This window comes from Pelophylax lessonae (genome assembly GCF_965119305.1).
Source record: "Pelophylax lessonae genome assembly, chromosome: 1".
NCBI classification, from domain to species: domain Eukaryota; kingdom Metazoa; phylum Chordata; class Amphibia; order Anura; family Ranidae; genus Pelophylax; species Pelophylax lessonae.
Genome location: NC_138768.1, coordinates 647599061 through 647617053, shown reverse-complemented (window position 1 = coordinate 647617053; position 17993 = coordinate 647599061). Strand labels below are relative to the sequence as shown.

The window sequence follows — 17993 nt, the reverse complement described above, 5'->3', positions numbered from 1 at the left end:
AAAAATATTGTTGTTTTTGCAAAATTGATGCACTTTTTTGATTATAGCGCATGATCAAAAAATCGCACAGGTGATCAAATACCACCAAAAGAAAGCTCCGTTTGTGGGAAAAAAAGGACGTCAAATTCATTTAGGTACAGTGTCGCATGACCGCGCAATTGTCCGTTAAAGTCACGCAGTGCCTTCAACTCTTCTGGGAAGGCTGTCCACAAGGTTTAGGAGTGTGTCTAGGGGAATGTTTGACCATTCTTCCAGAAGCGCATTTGTGAGGTCAGGCACCAAGGATGGATGAGAAGGCCTTGCTCACAGTGTGCGTTCTAATCCATCCCAAAGGTTTTCTACCGAGTTGAGGTCAGTACTCTGTGCAGGCCAGTCAATTTCCTCCACTCCGAATTCGCTCATCCATGTCTTTATGGACCTTGCCTTGTGCACCAGTGCACAGTCAGGAAGGGGCCATTCCCCAACTGTTCCCAAAAAGTGAGGAACATGAAATTGTCCAAAATGCCTTGGTATACTAATGCCTTAAGAGTTCTTTTCACTGGAACTAAGGAGCCAAGCTCAGCCCCTGAAAAACAACCCCATACCATAATCCCCCCTTCTACCAAATGATTTGGACCAGTGCACAAAGCAAGGTCCATAAAGACATAGATGAACTTGACTGGCCTGCACACAGTCCTGACCACAACCCAATAGAACGCCCTTGGGATGAATTAGAGGGGAGACTGCGAGCCAAGCCTTCTCGTCCAACATCAGTGCCTGACCTCACAAATGCACTTTTGGAAGAATAGTCAAACATTCCCATAGACACACTCCAAACCTTGTGGACAGCCTTCCCAGAAGAGTAGAACCTGTTAAAGCTGCAAAGTATGGGCCAACTCAATATTGATCCCTATGGGCTAATGTATGTGGAATATATTTTCTGGCATAGACATTGCATTTGGTTATACCAGCATAAAAACAACAATCGTTCTGTGTTTTATTTATTTTTTTTGTTGATCATTTTAATCATTCGCATTATGTTTTCCCATTGTTGTCTGGATAAATTATATAGCTGGTGCCATGTATGCTCAGATGCCTTGTAAATAACTCACAGCACTATTGTATTTTTCTGGCTTATTATTTCTACAATAGTGGGAGCTAGCCTGCCTTCCAACCCACTGAACAGGGGCACAGTTAGGCTAATACATTGTACTTGGAAAAATAGCATTTGTGTTCCTATTTTTACAGAAAGTAATTGTTAGGTAGTCTGAAAAGATGTCGTTCTTTCTCAAAAAATCTTCTAGTATGCAGTAAGAGTGGGTAGCCCAAAATTTCTTGTAATAAAAAAGGTCAGTTGCATAACAGCTTTCTTCATCATCTCTTACTTAATGGTTTTAGCGTTTCCAGATTTCTACTTCTTATCTTTTGTTCTTCTGTTTAAAAAAAAGACATTATTACTAAAAAACAAACGTGTTATTTAACACAAAAGCATTATTAAATTCCTTTCATCCACCAAGTGCATTCAGAATAGACTTGAAAAAGGGTAAGAGCACAGCATCAGCATTTTAAATGTCATATAACAGTCTAGAAAAAGTTCCTCTCAGTGAGTTATTTTCGATGGGGCTCATTTTTAAAGGTTATGGTCCCTCATATTCCCCTTTCATAAGTGTAAAAATATCAAGGTTAATGTAATGCTCAGAGGTGCACTGCAATTTCATTTTTAAGACTTGTATTTACACTGGTAGCTTGTATCATGTGCGCTATATACAACATAATAAAATATCTGACACATTTAATATACACAGACTATTAAAGGTTCTCCTGGAAAAAAATAACACTTTTCACTTAAATAGGAAGGCTTTTTCAGCGATTTACAACCGTCAGCTCGTTAACTTCCACTGGATAGCCAAGGGCTGTTTGAAATTTAAGGCATTATCTGAATTTATCTGTATTTAAATGAACTGCTTGTTTAGGGATTTGCTGCCAGAGATACTTATAAAAGTGAATGGGCATCTATGGCAGTGCTACCCTTAACAAGTATGCTGCAGCTCAGCTGATCTTTGCATTCCATTTGGAGTAAATGAGCTGGGGGCTACAAATCACTGAAAATCCTTCTTTGGTGAGTAAGTGGATATACTGTAACTCTGTCCTGGAAAAACTCTTTAAATTTACTTTAAACTCCAACAGGATGCCTCATTGAAAAATCATTGTATTTTTTACTTAAATCCTAAATTAATTTTTTTTTTTTAATAAGAATTGGCACATGTGAAATTGCTTGTATTGAATGAAAAGTGGCCCCTATACTGCCCCCCCCCCCCCTCTTAACCACCACCATCACCACCACCGTCTGATGCTGTAGGGGTTACTTAGGAATCTGTCATAGGAACTTCTCAATAGTTGAGATTATGCACACTTTTTCCATCATCCACTCCATTCATAAAAGCTGTAATATAGCTTCCTGCAATGTAAAGTTTCATTTTCACTTTATGAATGGAGGTGGCCATCCATTCATTCACTTGTCCTCCTTTAATAGAGCACTTTTCAATGCTGGAGCTATAGTACAGCTTTTAGGTATGGGGATGAAAAGAGTAGGCATAGTTGGCATTCTTGATGGGATTCGACAGGTCTTATTGGCCTTTGACAGGTCTGGTGACTTGTATTAGCCTCCGCAGCACCAAAACATAACCTCTGCAGGGGATATGTGGGAAGGGCAAGGGGCTAAAGAGTTAAACAATGAGGGCACCCGCCAGAAGAAGAAACCCTTCTCATTCAATGTAAGTACTGTCCCTAGTGTTGGTTTAAAAAAAAAAAATCAGGCTTTAATTAGTTGTCCTGTAAACCCTGTGGAAATGACCATGTTAATTGTAAGAGTACTGGGATGTATAAAAAAGGGGACTCACTCCAGAAATAAAAAAAATATTCTCCCACTTTACAAGACTCTGGTCTTGCCACCTGGAGTATGCCGTCCAGTTCTGGGCACCGGTCCTCAGGAAGGATGTGCTGGAACTGGAGTGAGTCCAGAGAAGGGCAACAACAATTATTAGGGGAATGGAGGATCTCAGCTATGAGGAAAGACTACAAGCACTGAACCTATTCTCTCTGGAGAAGAGACGCTTGAGAGGGGATATGATATCAATGTACAAATACTGTACTGGTGACCCGAGCATAAGGAACAAACTTTTCAGATAAAGGGAATACAATAAGACACGGGGCCACTCACTAAAACTAGAAGAAAAACGGTTTAACCTTAAAACACGTAGGGGGTTCTTTACTGTCAGTGCAGTAAGGATGTGGAATTCAATTCCACAAGCAGTGGTTTCAGCGGGGAGCATCAATAGTTTCAAAAACTATTAGACGGGCACCTTAAAGGCCAAAACATACAGGGGTATACAATGTACGGTTAACTTCAAACACACATCATAGGTTGAACTGGATGGACTGAGGTCTTTTTTCGACCTCACTAACTATGTAACTATGTAAGTTTATCCTTCAAACAAAATTTGTCCATTTTATGTTGTGTTCAATTCCTGTGAGTGTGATCCAAATAAAGGTCTATATTTTCTTATTCAAACTGGTATATGAGTAATTACATGTTCTGTAGTATTAAAATGTGCCTAAAGTAAAATATCCTCGGGGCATATGATGTCTACTGAAGGGTAAGGCATTCAGATCTGATCCTACACTGAGATCAACACTTTATCACTTGACCAAGCACTGCAGGTTGCCAAAGCAATGGCCTATTCAGGACAGGTATTGTAGAGGTTCTTTTAGTGTGTCCTTACGCTAATGCTTCTGATGCTTTCTGCCAGTACTCTTAGCAAGCCACATATTTATTTTTCTATATTCTACCAAAATGTTTTCCTTGTGGTCTGCTCAGCAGCCTTTTTGTGAAAATTCCCACTTTAGGATCTTACTCCTTCCATGCTTGTGCACCAAGATCTTCATTCATTTTATGTCTCTATTTCACAAAGACAAGTCTACCACAATCCTGTGCAATTAGAACTAACCTCATGTTCAAAATATACATCAACAAAGGGTATGTTATTGAATATGACATGTAGGAATAATGAGTCGATTCAGTGATATGTGCAGCGTAAGCTTAAAGTATAACTAAAGGCAAAACATCTTTTTCATTTTGGATAGAGTGGAGAGGAATCAGAACCCCTGTCAGTTTTGGTGTCTGTGGCCCCCCATAAGGAGATACAACACACCTATTTGTCCTGTTTACCATCATCATTGAAAGTGAAAGTAAAAGTAAATTCCACATTTTGGGTTGTCCCCAGAAAACTAATAGGGGAGAAATCTTCCAATGGGGACACTGGTTCTGATGAGCTGGGGGTCCACAAGGAAGTCCCTAATTTGCAAGGGTTTACTCTCACTTCCTGTTTGGCTATGGGACATGAAGTGAAGGTAAATCACCACAATGGGACACATATAGCAAAAGAAAAAAAAAATTCTGACAGGAGTTATAATCCTCCCTTACTCCAAAATGAAAAATAAAAATGTCCTACTGTTCTAGTTTAAAGCCTAAACTTTCAGTATAATGTTAACTGGACCCCTTCCTCACCTCCTGAGCCTCCCTATGTATACCTTTTATAAAGTGTAAAACCAAAACTTGGATACGACAGGGAATACATAAAACACCTGTCTTAAATGTCTGTTCCAGAGGCACAACAAAAAGTAACAGGAGATCTCTTTAAAGAAAGAGGATGCACCGGGACAGGTGTATCCACTGAATGGTTGGCCCTTTTCTTGTGACAAATCAAACAGTTTGGACTTCTCACAAATTTCTGTAGTGGAGTACAAATGATGGTAAATCTCCTCAGAGGGGACACAGACAGGAATCCAACCCTCACAAGGGTTCCACATGCTCTAATGTAATGGGTGACTTCACTGACCAACACTGACCAACTGAGAAGATCAAGAAGTGAGAAAGACAGGGTCAAGCTAAACATTTACAGTAATGATAGAGATTTGCATTGCAGATTGAAAGACTGGATAATAAATGCCTAAGAATACAGATAAAGTTATACCAAAAAAATAACTGCGCTAAACACACTGTAAAGGAAAATAAATGTGTGTGCTAAATGAAATATACACAACTGAAATAAAACTAAAAGGTCAAAGCAGCAGCTGAAGTGGGGACACACCAATTAGAGAATATAAAATAGGAGCCGCGCTAATTTGAGACATGCAAAATAAAAGCATGTGATTAAATGAGACAATCAAATAGTGAATCAAATAATACAAAGGTTGTGCTTGAATGAAGCAATCAAAAATAAATATTAATGATAAATCAATTGATGTACATCCAAATGATATGTAAATAAAGAATACAGTCCAAAAGATTGTGCAAAGTGTAGAATCAGGAATTCCTTCACCGTGATGGATAGCTCTTCAATCTATGAGAACTTAAGGACCACGCTATGCGCTTACCACAAATCAGATGTAAACAAGCCCAATAGTATATGAAGATAGCCAAGACAGAGATTCATTCACCGCAGTGCTTCCAATCCGTGATGAAAAGTGGGGGTCACACTATGCGCTTACCACAACTTAGATGAATATGAGCCCAACTCAATGTATGGAAGGTAAGCTTCTGACCGATCCAATGGAAATGGGATGATCCCTCCAACCAGAGTAGAACTACTTCACTACTGTACTTAAGTACCGAAAGGCGGTATCTGTACTTTCCTAGAGTAGAATTTTTTTCTCCTACTTCCACTTTTATTTCACTACATTTTTTCAATGATTTCAATACTTCTACTCCGATATTTTTTTTTGTGCTGCATAGTTACTCGTTACAATTATAAAAATGACCACTGCCAGAACAGTAGATGCAGGTTTCATGAAGCTCAAAGCATGTGTATTGCAGCGCATACGAAAATAAATGCTACTGTATGTATAAATAAAAGCTACATTTGAAATAATAAAAAACAATATGATGTTCAAACTTTTGACTTCTTTCTTTAATAACTACATAACACAGTACTTGTACTTTTACTTTCAGTACTTGAGTAGCATTTTTTTTCAAAACTACTGGTACTTTTACTTTCAGTACTTGAGTAGCAAAATTAAAAAAAAAAACTACTTGCAATACTTAAGTACAAAAAATGTTGAATACTTTAGTACTTCTACTCAAGTCACTTTTTGATCGAGCACTTGTACTTTTACTCAAGTATGGGTTTCGAGTACTTTATACAACTCTGCCTCCAACTGATGCAGCCTAGCAGGAGTGCCAATCAAATGCAGGGCTAAGGCACGAACCGTCCGGATCAACCTCACTCCGGCATCTGTCCCATCATGTCCGGATTACATCAATTGATTTATCATTAATATTTATTTTTGATTGCTTCATTCAAGCACAACCTTTGTATTATTTGATTCACTATTTGATTGTCTCATTTAATCACATGCTTTTATTTTGCATGTCTCAAATTAGCGCGGCTCCAATTTTATATACAGATAAACTTATGATTGTCTCTTAGGAGGCCAGAAATGACCCAATTTTAGAAGCAAAATCAACGTATTATTTACCTATCTTCTACTGTTAAAAAAAAAAATTGTTTTAGGGGCAGTCCGTATTCTTCATCCACAGAGCTGGGCTGTCTCAGATCCCTTACTCCGAAGTTTGTGCAGATGCAACCTCTTCCTTCTCAGTCTCTTTTACTACTGTCCTTCACACAGATAAGTAGCTTCCCGTCTTAGCATGCTCTCAGTGGGCCTTGCTGAACAAACTGAGGTTGTGTGCCTTACTGAACAAATATGATATATGCAGAATGCATTCAACCTATGACAGCATTACCCAAAAGAAGTAACATAAACATATATATGTTTTTATTGTCACCATCTTACACATCTTTTTTTCTTTTGTAGAAACATCCCACTTGCAATATGTATATCAATGGTGACTGTAACAGTTGGATATGTCTTAACCAATGTGGCCTACTATACAACCATTACAGCAGAAGAACTAGTAGCTTCCAGTGCAGTTGCTGTGGTAAGAAAATATAGAACTCGTGTAATTGGTAATCTACAGATACTTTTGATGCAGATATTTGATTTGCTTTGATGACACATTTATTGAGTTGTAATCTTTATGGCTCAAACCTCAAAGAATAAGTGAGACTTTCATGAAAACTATAAACGATGCATAGATTTGGGGTGGAAAAACTTGTCATTCACGGGATTTAAGCAACACAACGTGTTTTGCATTGATACAAATAGCAGAATGTATGTACAGTATTTTATCAAATTTAGCTGGCCGAATGGCAACAGAGGAGTATACTGTTCAGGCATAGTCTCATACTCTTTAGTCTTTTCCTAACCACAGTCTTCAGCATACTTTCCCATGCTGATGATATGTTAACCACTTAAGCCCCGGAAGATTTTACCCCCTTCCTGACCAGGGCCCATTTTGCGATTCGGCGCTGCGTGATTTTAACAGACAACTGTGCGGTCGTGCGACACTGTACCTAAACTAATTTGACGTCCTTTTTTTCCCACAAACAGAGCTTTCTTTTGGGGGTATTTGATCACCTGTGCGATTTTTTGATCATGCGCTATAAACAAAAAAAGAGCGTCAATTTTGCAAAAATAACAATATTTTTCACATTTTTTATATGAAATTCCCCCAAAAAAATGTAAAAATCAATTTTTTTTTAACATTTTCGGCCAATTTGTTTTATGCTACATATGTTTGGTAAAAAAAAAACGTAAAAAGCGTATTTTGATTGGTTTGCACAAAAGTTATCGCGTTTACTAACAAAGGGAAAGATTTTTGTCATTTTTGTTGTTTTTTTTTTTAACGCGTAATGGCGCGATCTGTGATTTTTTTACGGGACTGCGACATTGGGGCGGACAGATCGGACCCTTGACTGACATTTTTGACACTTTTGGGGTTACCTGTGACATTTCTACAGTAATCAGTGCTATACATATGCACTGTTACTGTAAAATGACACTGGTAGTGAAGGGGTTAACTTTTTTTGAGAGGGAGGGGTGGTGTGTGTCCCTAGTGGCGTGATTCTAACTGTGATTGGCTGTGGCTTGAGCTGTAGGAACAGTGATCAACGGTCCTACATAGTAGAACCGTATGACCACTATTCCTACACAGCGGAGAATGACAGGCAGCTTGTTTACATCAGCCGCCTGCCTTTCTCCCGCTGTCACGGACGATCGTGAGTGCCCGGCGGAGACCTCCAGCGGCGCGCTTGCTCCCCAGAGCCTCACAGGCTAGTGACGTACCGATACGTCACTTTGCCTGTGAGGGGCTGACCGCCGCAGTATATGTAGTTGCGGCGGTCGGCAAGTGGTAAATAAATGTCATACTTTTTACAGCTACCAGCTAACATTATGTGCAGCTGCTAACTGTCAAACCTAGCTGTCAATGACAGTTTAAATCCCTGCTAACACTCAAAAATTAGAGGGGTTTCCAATCATATGATCACCATATTGACTATGACATATTGATTACATAAAAGCTACAGGCTTCCTTCAGAAAATAAATGGATTCAGCTTGCAGATTCCGAATCAGCCTGTAGTCGCCAATATCCCCCTGTTCAGTGCTGTATTTGTCTGATAAAAAGACAGAATAAAAATAGTAAATTCATGAAAAATTATGTAATCATATAAACTATAAGCTATAGAATTACTAAATGAAATCCTTATATTTAAATTATTTAGTCACAGAGTTATAGTCAATTTAACCAACCCATACTAATGCTGAAAAATTTGGACTAGATATCTAGGCTTCAATAACCCCTGTTTTTTTTACCTGACATTAATGGTTAACTAACATTTGGAGAGGGGGGGGGGGTGAGGCTCCATGGACATCCATTAATAACAACAATTGAGAATAACATTAGGCAGGGTTTCTGCGTGTTCAACTTGTAGAGTGATCTGCATTCAGGTGGATGTCCACACAAATTAAAAAACAAAACAAAAAAAACTTCAATAAGCTCACAAAGCATATACTGTATATAAACATGCAATAAAATTACATACGTGTTTGCCCATGTGTAAAAAATATATTTAAACATGCTTACAGTCGCCAGTACATTTATTTGTCTGAACCAAGATTTCCCCAAAATCGGAGCAAAGTAATGTGAAAATATTTTTCACATTGTCTTTCTATCAAACTTTTAAAAAACACATAATAAAATAAAAAAACGTTCAAAAAATAAAAATTGATACTGCCAAGCCATTAAGATTTCTTTGCACAGAATATAATGATCCATTATCTTGCGCAGCTTTAAAAATGTACTATTCTATCATGTTGATTTTGTGTTTCTCTTGTGTATTATCTCTTGTATTTGGACATGAACTGTGAAAACTTCAAAAATAATTAGCTTGTATGCAGATAAGCACAGCGGGGTCTGTATAATAATTTTGTAGAAAAATATTATCTATTCAATGAAGAAGGTTGGTACATGCTCTTTTTCAGCTTTATAAGTAAGGAGAGAGTCAACATGTCAGATATTAACATAACTATCAAAATCAATAAAATATACATTCTTCTTCATTGAAAGTGCTAACAAACTAGTACAGGCTAATTTAACTTTTTGGTGTAGATTGTTAATATCTGTTTCTGATAATAATATTTGTCACACTGTGTACATCTGTTCATGGTAATTGGGTGGAATGAAAGAACATGCTTTGATTTATATAATCAAACTTCTTTCATTAAATGAATATTTTCTGCTCACAAATCTAAATAAACGTATTTCTGCTATTACATTGATAAACATAATGAAAGCTGCAGAAGACTCTTAGTTAATAATTGTTTTTTTCTCTTTTACAAATAGTCACCATCTGCAGGGTGGCACAAACAATATAGTGGACAGATGGATTGTGTGTCATGTGTCATTTTGTAAAAATGGAGATAGTGCCTGTTTCAGCAGTGAAAGGGTCCCTGATCAGGTATGAGACCCTAATGGAAACAGGTGGACATTTCACATAAAAGAGTATTCTATAGTGAGGCTTTGCTGGTATGTGCTGTGAAAGCATCTTAGAGCCGTACACATGCGGAGCATGTGTCCAGGTCTGTCTATCCCACTCTAATTGGCAGCCGAGCTGCAATGCCGTCTGAGAGTTGGAGATTGTGCAGGGACAAAGGTAGTCCACATCCAAGTAAGTAGTACATTAGCAGAATAATCTAAATAGGCAAAGAGGATGAGACTAACGTAGCTACTGTATGTTTAAAGAAGAAATAGACAGAGCCATGCGAAATAATAGCCAGATAGATGCAATACCTTTGTGTCTGTTATCATGCTAAATAACTCTTACATGGGCAGAACATTTTTATTACTTTGACATTTCGATGAATAAAAGTGGGCAAAAGCCCTAAAGTGCATTCTGCTGAGTGGACTTAATCCTGGAAAACTCTCAATTTTAATCTAAATTTCCCAACTGGTAGAGGATGTGAATGGCAGAAGCTCATTCGGAGTTCCTTCTGCTTGGAGTTTGCTTAACCCAACTTAAAAGTAGGTTCTCTTATATTAAACCATATATGCATGCTGTTACATGTGCCATATGCAGTTACATGTGCCATAACCACATACTGACCGTTCTATAGCAGTTTTACTGCTTCAGGTTGGCAAGTCTGCGCCAGATCACGTATATTTATGCAATTCTGCACTTTTGCCTGCAGGGGACATGCACGTGGTGCCGGCGGGCTGCTTCTGCTGTGATTATTCACAGCAAAAACTGATCTGTGGGTGCAGGGCACTCAATGTCAGCCGGCATCCACTGATAATTGGGCAGAGACTAAAGCTCCGCACACACGCATCGAAAATTGGCAGGGAATTTTAGTCCAACGTCCGATCTGCCGATTTTCGGCTTGTTAGTATGATGCTTCCGACAACTGACTCCAACTTTTCGGCCGAAAAAAATCTGGTGTGCAGGCTATAAAATTTTTGTTGGCCGTCAAAATACGGCCGATTTTCCTGCAGTCAGTACAGATTTCGACAGGGAAAAATCTTATGAGCAAGACTGGGCATGCTCAGATAAGAAAGAACACAAAGAAAGCAAACCAACACATGACATCACTTCTGAAGCAGATTTTTGTTGGGCAAGAACATTTGTGTGCAGTCTAGGCACATTCCAACCAACAAAACACCACTCTGGACAAAATACGGACGTTCGGTCGGCCGATAATCGTTGCGTGTGTACGGGGCTTTAAGCTGGATACACACTATCCAACTTTTGTGGTTAGATTTCCTTCAGATTTACCTTTTCTATGTAGTGCAAGGGCCCACCAGATTGCATACAAATTGAAAGTGTTTAGGTTTGACCTCATATTATATGGTTTTGGTAAGTCTAAAGGAAAAAGTCTTCAGAAAATCTTATAGTGTGTATGGCCCATAAGATTAGAGTTATGCCTGTGCTCTCAAGGCAGTTCTCCGTTCTGACAGGGGGGGAGGGATGGATTTTGTGTTCTTGCAAAGCAAGGACTAAAACCCATCTCTTCCCCCAGTAAAAGCAGCACATACAGCACACAAAAAAATGGCTAGGCACACGGTTGTCATTAGTACAGTGACAGTGAATATTTTTATCACCAAATTTGTGTCACTGGTTCCCGCAAAGAGTTAAAAGTGTCAGTTAGTTTGTCCACTACAATATCGCAGTCTCGATATAAGTCACTGATCGCCGCAATTACTAGTTTAAAAAAATAAAATAAACAAAAATTTCCATTAATATATTTCATAGTTTGTAGACGCTATAATGTTTGCATAAGCGAATCAATATACGCTTATTGGGTTTTTTTTTTTTTACCAAAAACATGTAGCAGAACATATATTGGCTGAAATTTATGAAGAAATTTAATTTTTTTACATTTTGTATTGAAGGTGTTTTATAGCAGAAAGTAAAATATATGTTTTTTTTTTTTAAAGTGTCAGTTTTTTTTTTGTTTATAGTGGAAAAAAAAAAAATGCAGTGATGATCAAATACCTACAAAATAAAGCTATATTTGTGGGGGATAAAATTACATGAATTTGATTTGTGTACAGCATTGTCTGACTGCGCAATTGTCAGTTAAAATAACACAGTGCTGTAACACAAAAATATGGCCTGGTCATGAAGGAGGGGTAAATCTTCTGGAGGTCAAGTTGTTAAAAGACAGAGCACATCAAGTTTGGCAGGTGTATGTCTGTGACATTTAAAGGGACATTTTAGCTTAGGAATTGTGGAAATATCCCAACAGCTATAAAAGTGTCAATGCACCATTTGCTGGAATTGTGAAAGTTATGATGGACTCTGCAGTATGAGATCTGCAGTAGGTCTACACTATAAGGTACCTAGAACGAGCACAATATGAGTCTATGTCCAAGTTAACACAAATAAGGTTGCTGCACCAGAAAATGCAAAACGATTCTAGCACAATCATTTAATTCTGCTTGCTATAGGAGATTACAGAAAGATAAGTGCAAGCTCTCAGACTCCAAGTGATCCAAGCAGATAGCTGTAGGGAACCAGTTGATGCATGCTAGTGCAACACTGGTGCAAGCAGACCAGCTGACATCATATAGAGGGATGTGAGTATACCTCAGCATCTCGGAAAATACTGCATGGGGAACCCTAACAAAACTGGAAGCAAATGTGTTGTTTGAGGTGCAGTAAATGGGGGTATGCAGTTGCAAAACGCCCACTGTTCCTGGATACAGCACAAAGTAACTTAGTCTAGAGCCTGACTACCTGAAGTCAAACCAAGCAGCCATGGTCAAGTCTGCAGGCAGGGCTGGCCCAAGACATTGTGCTGCCTGGGTCCGAGAATGAAATGCTGCCCCCCCCCCCCCCAAAAAGAAAAAAAAAATTCACTCCCTCCAAGAGGCCCCCACATTCTATAGGACTATGAAAGCAGTCAGAGGGGTGTGAGTGTGTACGGAGTGACAGCAGGAGCAGGACAGAGCAGTAGACACTGGGCAGATGAGTGCACCAGGCTTTCTACTGTCTATAGTGCCACAGTGCCCTGCTGGGCTACGGGCATGGTACAGAAGAATGCAGTGCTGCGGGCATGGTACAGGAGAATGCGGGACTGTGGGCATGGTACAGGAGAATGCAGTGCTGTGGGCATGGTACAGAAGAATGCAGGGCTGCGGGCATGTTACAGGAGAATGCAGGGCTGCGGGCATGGTACAGGAGAATGCAGGGCTGCGGGCATGGTACAGGAGAATGCAGTGCTGCAGGCATGGTACAGAAGAATGCAGTGCTGCGGGCATGGTACAGGGGAATGCAGGGCTGCAGGCATGGTACAGGAGAATGCAGTGCTGCGAGCATGGTACAGGAGAATGCAGTGCTGCGGGCATGGTACAGAAGAATGCAGTGATGCTGGCATGGTACAGGAGAATGCAGTGCTGCGGGCATGGTACAGAAGAATGCAGTGATACGTGCATGGTACAGGAGAATGCAGTGCTGCGGGCATGGTACAGGAGAATGCAGAGCTGCGGGCATGGTACAGGAGAATGCAGTGCTGTGGGCATGGTACAGAAGAATGCAGTGCTGCAGGCACGGTACAGGAGAATTCAGGGCTGCGGGCATGCTACAGGAGAATGCAGTGCTGCTGACATGGTACAGAAGAATGCAGTGATGCGGGCATGGTACAGGAGAATGCAGTGATGCGGGCATAGTACCGGAGAATGTGGGGCTGTGGGCATGGTACAGAAGAATGTGGGGCAACGGGCATGGTACAGAAGAATGCGGGGCTGTAGGCATGGTACAGGAGAATGCGGGGCTGTAGGCATGGTACAGGAGAATGCAGGGCTGTGGGTATGGTAGAGGAGAATGCGGGTCTGCGGGCATGGTACAAGAGAATGCGGAGCTGCGGGCATACTACAGGAGATGCAGTGTTGTGGGCATGGTATTGTGGGTCTGCGGGCATGGTACAAGAGAATGCGGGGCTGCGGGCATACTACAGGAGATGCAGTGCTGTGGGCATGTACCATGCCCACAGCACTGCATCTTCTGTGGTATGCCTGCAGCCCCGCATAATGGCAGGTAGTGTGGCTGTGGAGCAGTCTCACTTACCTCTTTCTAAAGGCGCCTTAGGATTTAAAAATGGCGCTGCCCGGCGCCACACGTCAACACGTCCGCGGCCGGCCTGACATGCACACTGCGCATGCGCCGCCGCCGCCGCTCGGAAAAGCTAATACATGTTCGGCTTTTCCCGAAAATAACCAAACATTTACGGGCTTTGCCGAGCGCCGGCGGTGCATGCGCAGTGTGCATGTCAGGTCGGCCGCGGACCTTTTTTTTTTTACCGATAACCAAAGAAGAGAAGAGGCGGCCGGGGGCCGCCCCTCTCTAGTGCCGCCTGGGTCCCATGGTCCCACCGGGACCCATGGTAGGGCCGGCCCTGTCTGCTGGGGTTGACAAGGCACATTTTGCATCTGCTGCAGTTTCACCCTTTGGCTGTATGGGTAGAATGGCAGGTCTACAAAAGGAACCGTTTTTGCGCAACTCAAAATAAAAGTGAAATTTGAGTCGTGGTAGGACTTTATTGAAGAAGAATAGTGCTGGGAAAGATAAGTCAGTCCTTGGCAGTGACATTGACTGCCATGAAGTGGGAGTAACTCCAGTAACAGTGCCCTCTATGTGTTTGTGGAAAATAATTCTCTCTGTTCAGTGCCCTGTACAGTGGGAAAGAAAATGTTTTTAATTAATCTGAAAATAATATGGTGTTTGTGGAGTTACTCTTAGAAACAGTGTCAGGTGAAACAGAGGTAGAGAGGCCTGAAGTGTCAGAGCTAGAAGTTTCTCAGAAAAACTTTGGTGCTGCACTAGTGGGCAAGAGTGATGGAAGATTATATGCATATGAAAATGTGTTAATGAAGCTTACTATGATTAAAGGTGTGGCGTACTAACTTACATATGCCCCTGATGTGGTTGTCGAGCAGCTCACTACCTGAGTCAGAGATGGTGATAGTGGATATGGCAGACAGCATGCCCAGGCTATGGTGTCAGTTATGGATGACACAACTTCAAGTTCTGAGGAGGTGCCTTTAGAAAATACATGCACAAACTCCAATAAATTAGTCTCTTCACACACTCAGTCATATTAAGGTTCCCAAAAGATCTTGACCATAGAATAGTGTGTTAAAGGATGTACTCAACAAAGACGGACAATATTGGGACCATTAGGTGCACTGTTTGGTAATGGCAATTCAATAGGTCTCAAAGTCCACTGCAAAGTTGCTTTTGCCTAATTTGGCATGGACATACTCCAGAGGACTGTTAGACCCTATTAGGAAAAAAAAATGTTGGAAGACACTCAATGTTACAATTTGTTCACAATCTGAAACATATCAGAGGGCAGATGGAAGCTGAAGTAGCTGTAGGTTCAGGCTCATGGTCAATGCAAACCCAAAGCTTATCCCTAATAAACAAGTAGACATGTGACACTCTCAGTGCAGTTTGATGCAATAGTATGTGTGCAGCATCAGAAGAATGATTAAATATATGTTTTTGTGTATTAGCTGTTTGGCTAGAATTTAGATTACTTAAATGTATGTGTGTAAGGGTTCATAAAATATACATATACAGTATCTCAGAAAAATAAGTACACCCCCTCACATTTTTGTAAATATTTTATTATATCTTTTCATGTGACAACACTGAAGAAATTACACTTTGCTACAATGTAAAGTAGTAAGTGTACAGCTTGTATAACAGTGTAAATTTTCTGTCCCCTCAAAATAACTCAACACACAGCAATTAATGTCTAAACCACTGGCAACAAAAGTGAGTACACCCCAATTGGGCCCAAAGTGTCAATATTTTGTGTGGCCACCATTATTTTCCAGCACTGCCTTAACCCTCTTGGGCATGGAGTTTACCAGAGCTTCACAAGTTGCCACTGGAGTCCTCTTCCACTCTTCCATGACGACATCACAGAGCTGGTGGATATTAGAAACCTTTTGCTCCTCCACCTTCCATTTGAGGATGCCCCACAGATGCTCAATAGGGTTTAGGTCTGGAGACATGCTTGGCCAGTCCATCGCCTTTACCCTCAGCTTCTTTAACAAGGCAGTGGTCATTTTGGAGGTGTGTTTGGGGTCGTTATCATGTTTGAATACTGCCCTGCGGCCCAGTCTCCGAAGGGGGGGGATCATGCTCTGATTCAGAATGTCACAGTACATGTTGGCATTCATGGTTCCCTCAATGAACTGTATCTCCCCAGTGCCGGTAGCACGAATGCAGCCCCAGACCATGACACTCCCACCACCATGCTTGACTGTAGGCAAGACACACTTGTCTTTGTACTCCTCACCTGGTTGCCACCACACACGCTTGACACCATCTGAACCAGATAAGTCTCATCAGACCACAAGACATGGTTCAAGTAATCAATATCCTTAGTCTGCTTGTCTTCAGCAAACTTTTTGCGGGCTTTCTTGTGCATTATCTTTAGAAGAGGCTTCCTTCTGGGATGACGTCCTTGCAGACCAATTTGATGCAGTGTGCGGCGTATGGTCTGAGCACTGACAGGCTGAGCCCCCACCCCTTTACCCTTTGCAACAATGCTGGCAGCACTCATAGGTCTATTTCCCAAAGACAACCTCTGGATCTGACGCTGAGCACATGCACTCAACTTTTTTGGTTGACCATGGCAAGGCCTGTTCTGAGTGGTGCCTGCCCTGTTAAACCGCTGTATGGTCTTGGCCACAGTGCTGCAGCTCAGTTTCAGGGTCTTGGCAATCTTCTTATAGCCTAGGCCATCTTTATGTAGAGCAACAATTCTTTTTTTTCAGATCCTCAGAGAGTTCTTTGCCGTGAGGTGCCATGTTGAACTTCTAGTGACCAGTATGAGAGAGTGAGTGCAATAACACCAAATTTAACACACCTGCTCCCCATTCACACCTGAGACCTTGTAACACTAATTAGTCACATGACAATGGGGAGGAAAAATTGTGCCCAATTTGGACATTTTTACTTAGGGGTGTACTCATATATATTTACTTTTAATGGTACTCAACCTTATATAAACAAGTTTTTTTTTTAACATTTTATCTTCTAATGTAATTTGTGTGTAAAAACGATATAAATATTCAGCTCTATTTTAATAATTATAGAAATAAACTGGGCAATGGACCAATGGGACATGTGAATTTTATTGATCTGCAGTATTCCCGAATCAATAAAACATTAAAATACTTTCATTGAAGATACTTTTAAGTGCAATGTTAGGAACATGCATTTTCAGAAATAAAACAAACAAGACTTAAAGTTTTGAATTAATTATGAGACTCTTGCAAGAACCCTTGACCTTAATTTTCTAACAGAGCTGGTTGACATTATTTAACAACAAAACAAAATCACTGAGTTATATGTAAATTAATTACACAGAGATTATATTTAACAGTAAGGACTAACAACTTCTTCCATCTAACACTGCCATTAATATCTTTTTGGAAGGGGTCCATGTTGAGTGCTTCCAAATTTTAGTGTTTATTTGTTCCAGCCAAATGCCTGTACTATTGTATTTGTAAATGTATCTCTATGTTAATACACCCTCCCTCCATATTATCGTGTGGGAGAGATGTCCATAAATGTACCACTTATTTACAAAGTAACTCTTGTATGCAGGCAATGCGCCCATCCTTTCAGCCATATCATTATTTATTATCAGCATTTGTTTGCATCCATTAACTAAGTTTTACTTGGTCTTTGGATCTTCTGCATGTGTATGCCCAAATCTGTTAAAGATTAAGTAATCTAAAATCTAGCTACTGTAAACAGACCAACATCTTTATGGCAAGCCATACATAATGCAGTTTTCTTTCCATCAACCATGGGTTAAAGAAAAGAAAATTGCTTGACTCAACACAGTCAGTGTTGATGGGGAATCTCTCATGCTAGGTTAATAATAATATGAAAAGTCCACAGGGGTTAGATGTGAAAATTGTCCTTATAAAATCCACAGAAATAATAGTAACTCCACGTGACATTAAGGATGACATCCACCAATAATCCTGAGGAGAACCAGGTGAAACAGAACCACCACCAACAGAGGTATT

At 40.4% G+C, this 17993-nt stretch overlaps 1 protein-coding gene across 1 annotated transcript in view; it reads left to right on the top strand.

Moving 5' to 3' along the window:
* Nucleotides 1-17993, top strand: part of SLC7A11 (solute carrier family 7 member 11) — a 446067-nt gene that overhangs the window by 292026 nt on the left and 136048 nt on the right. The window contains exon 7 of the mRNA XM_082243483.1: nucleotides 6856-6979. Coding sequence (XP_082099609.1) covers nucleotides 6856-6979 — 124 coding nt within the window. The remainder of the gene's footprint in view (nucleotides 1-6855; nucleotides 6980-17993) is intronic.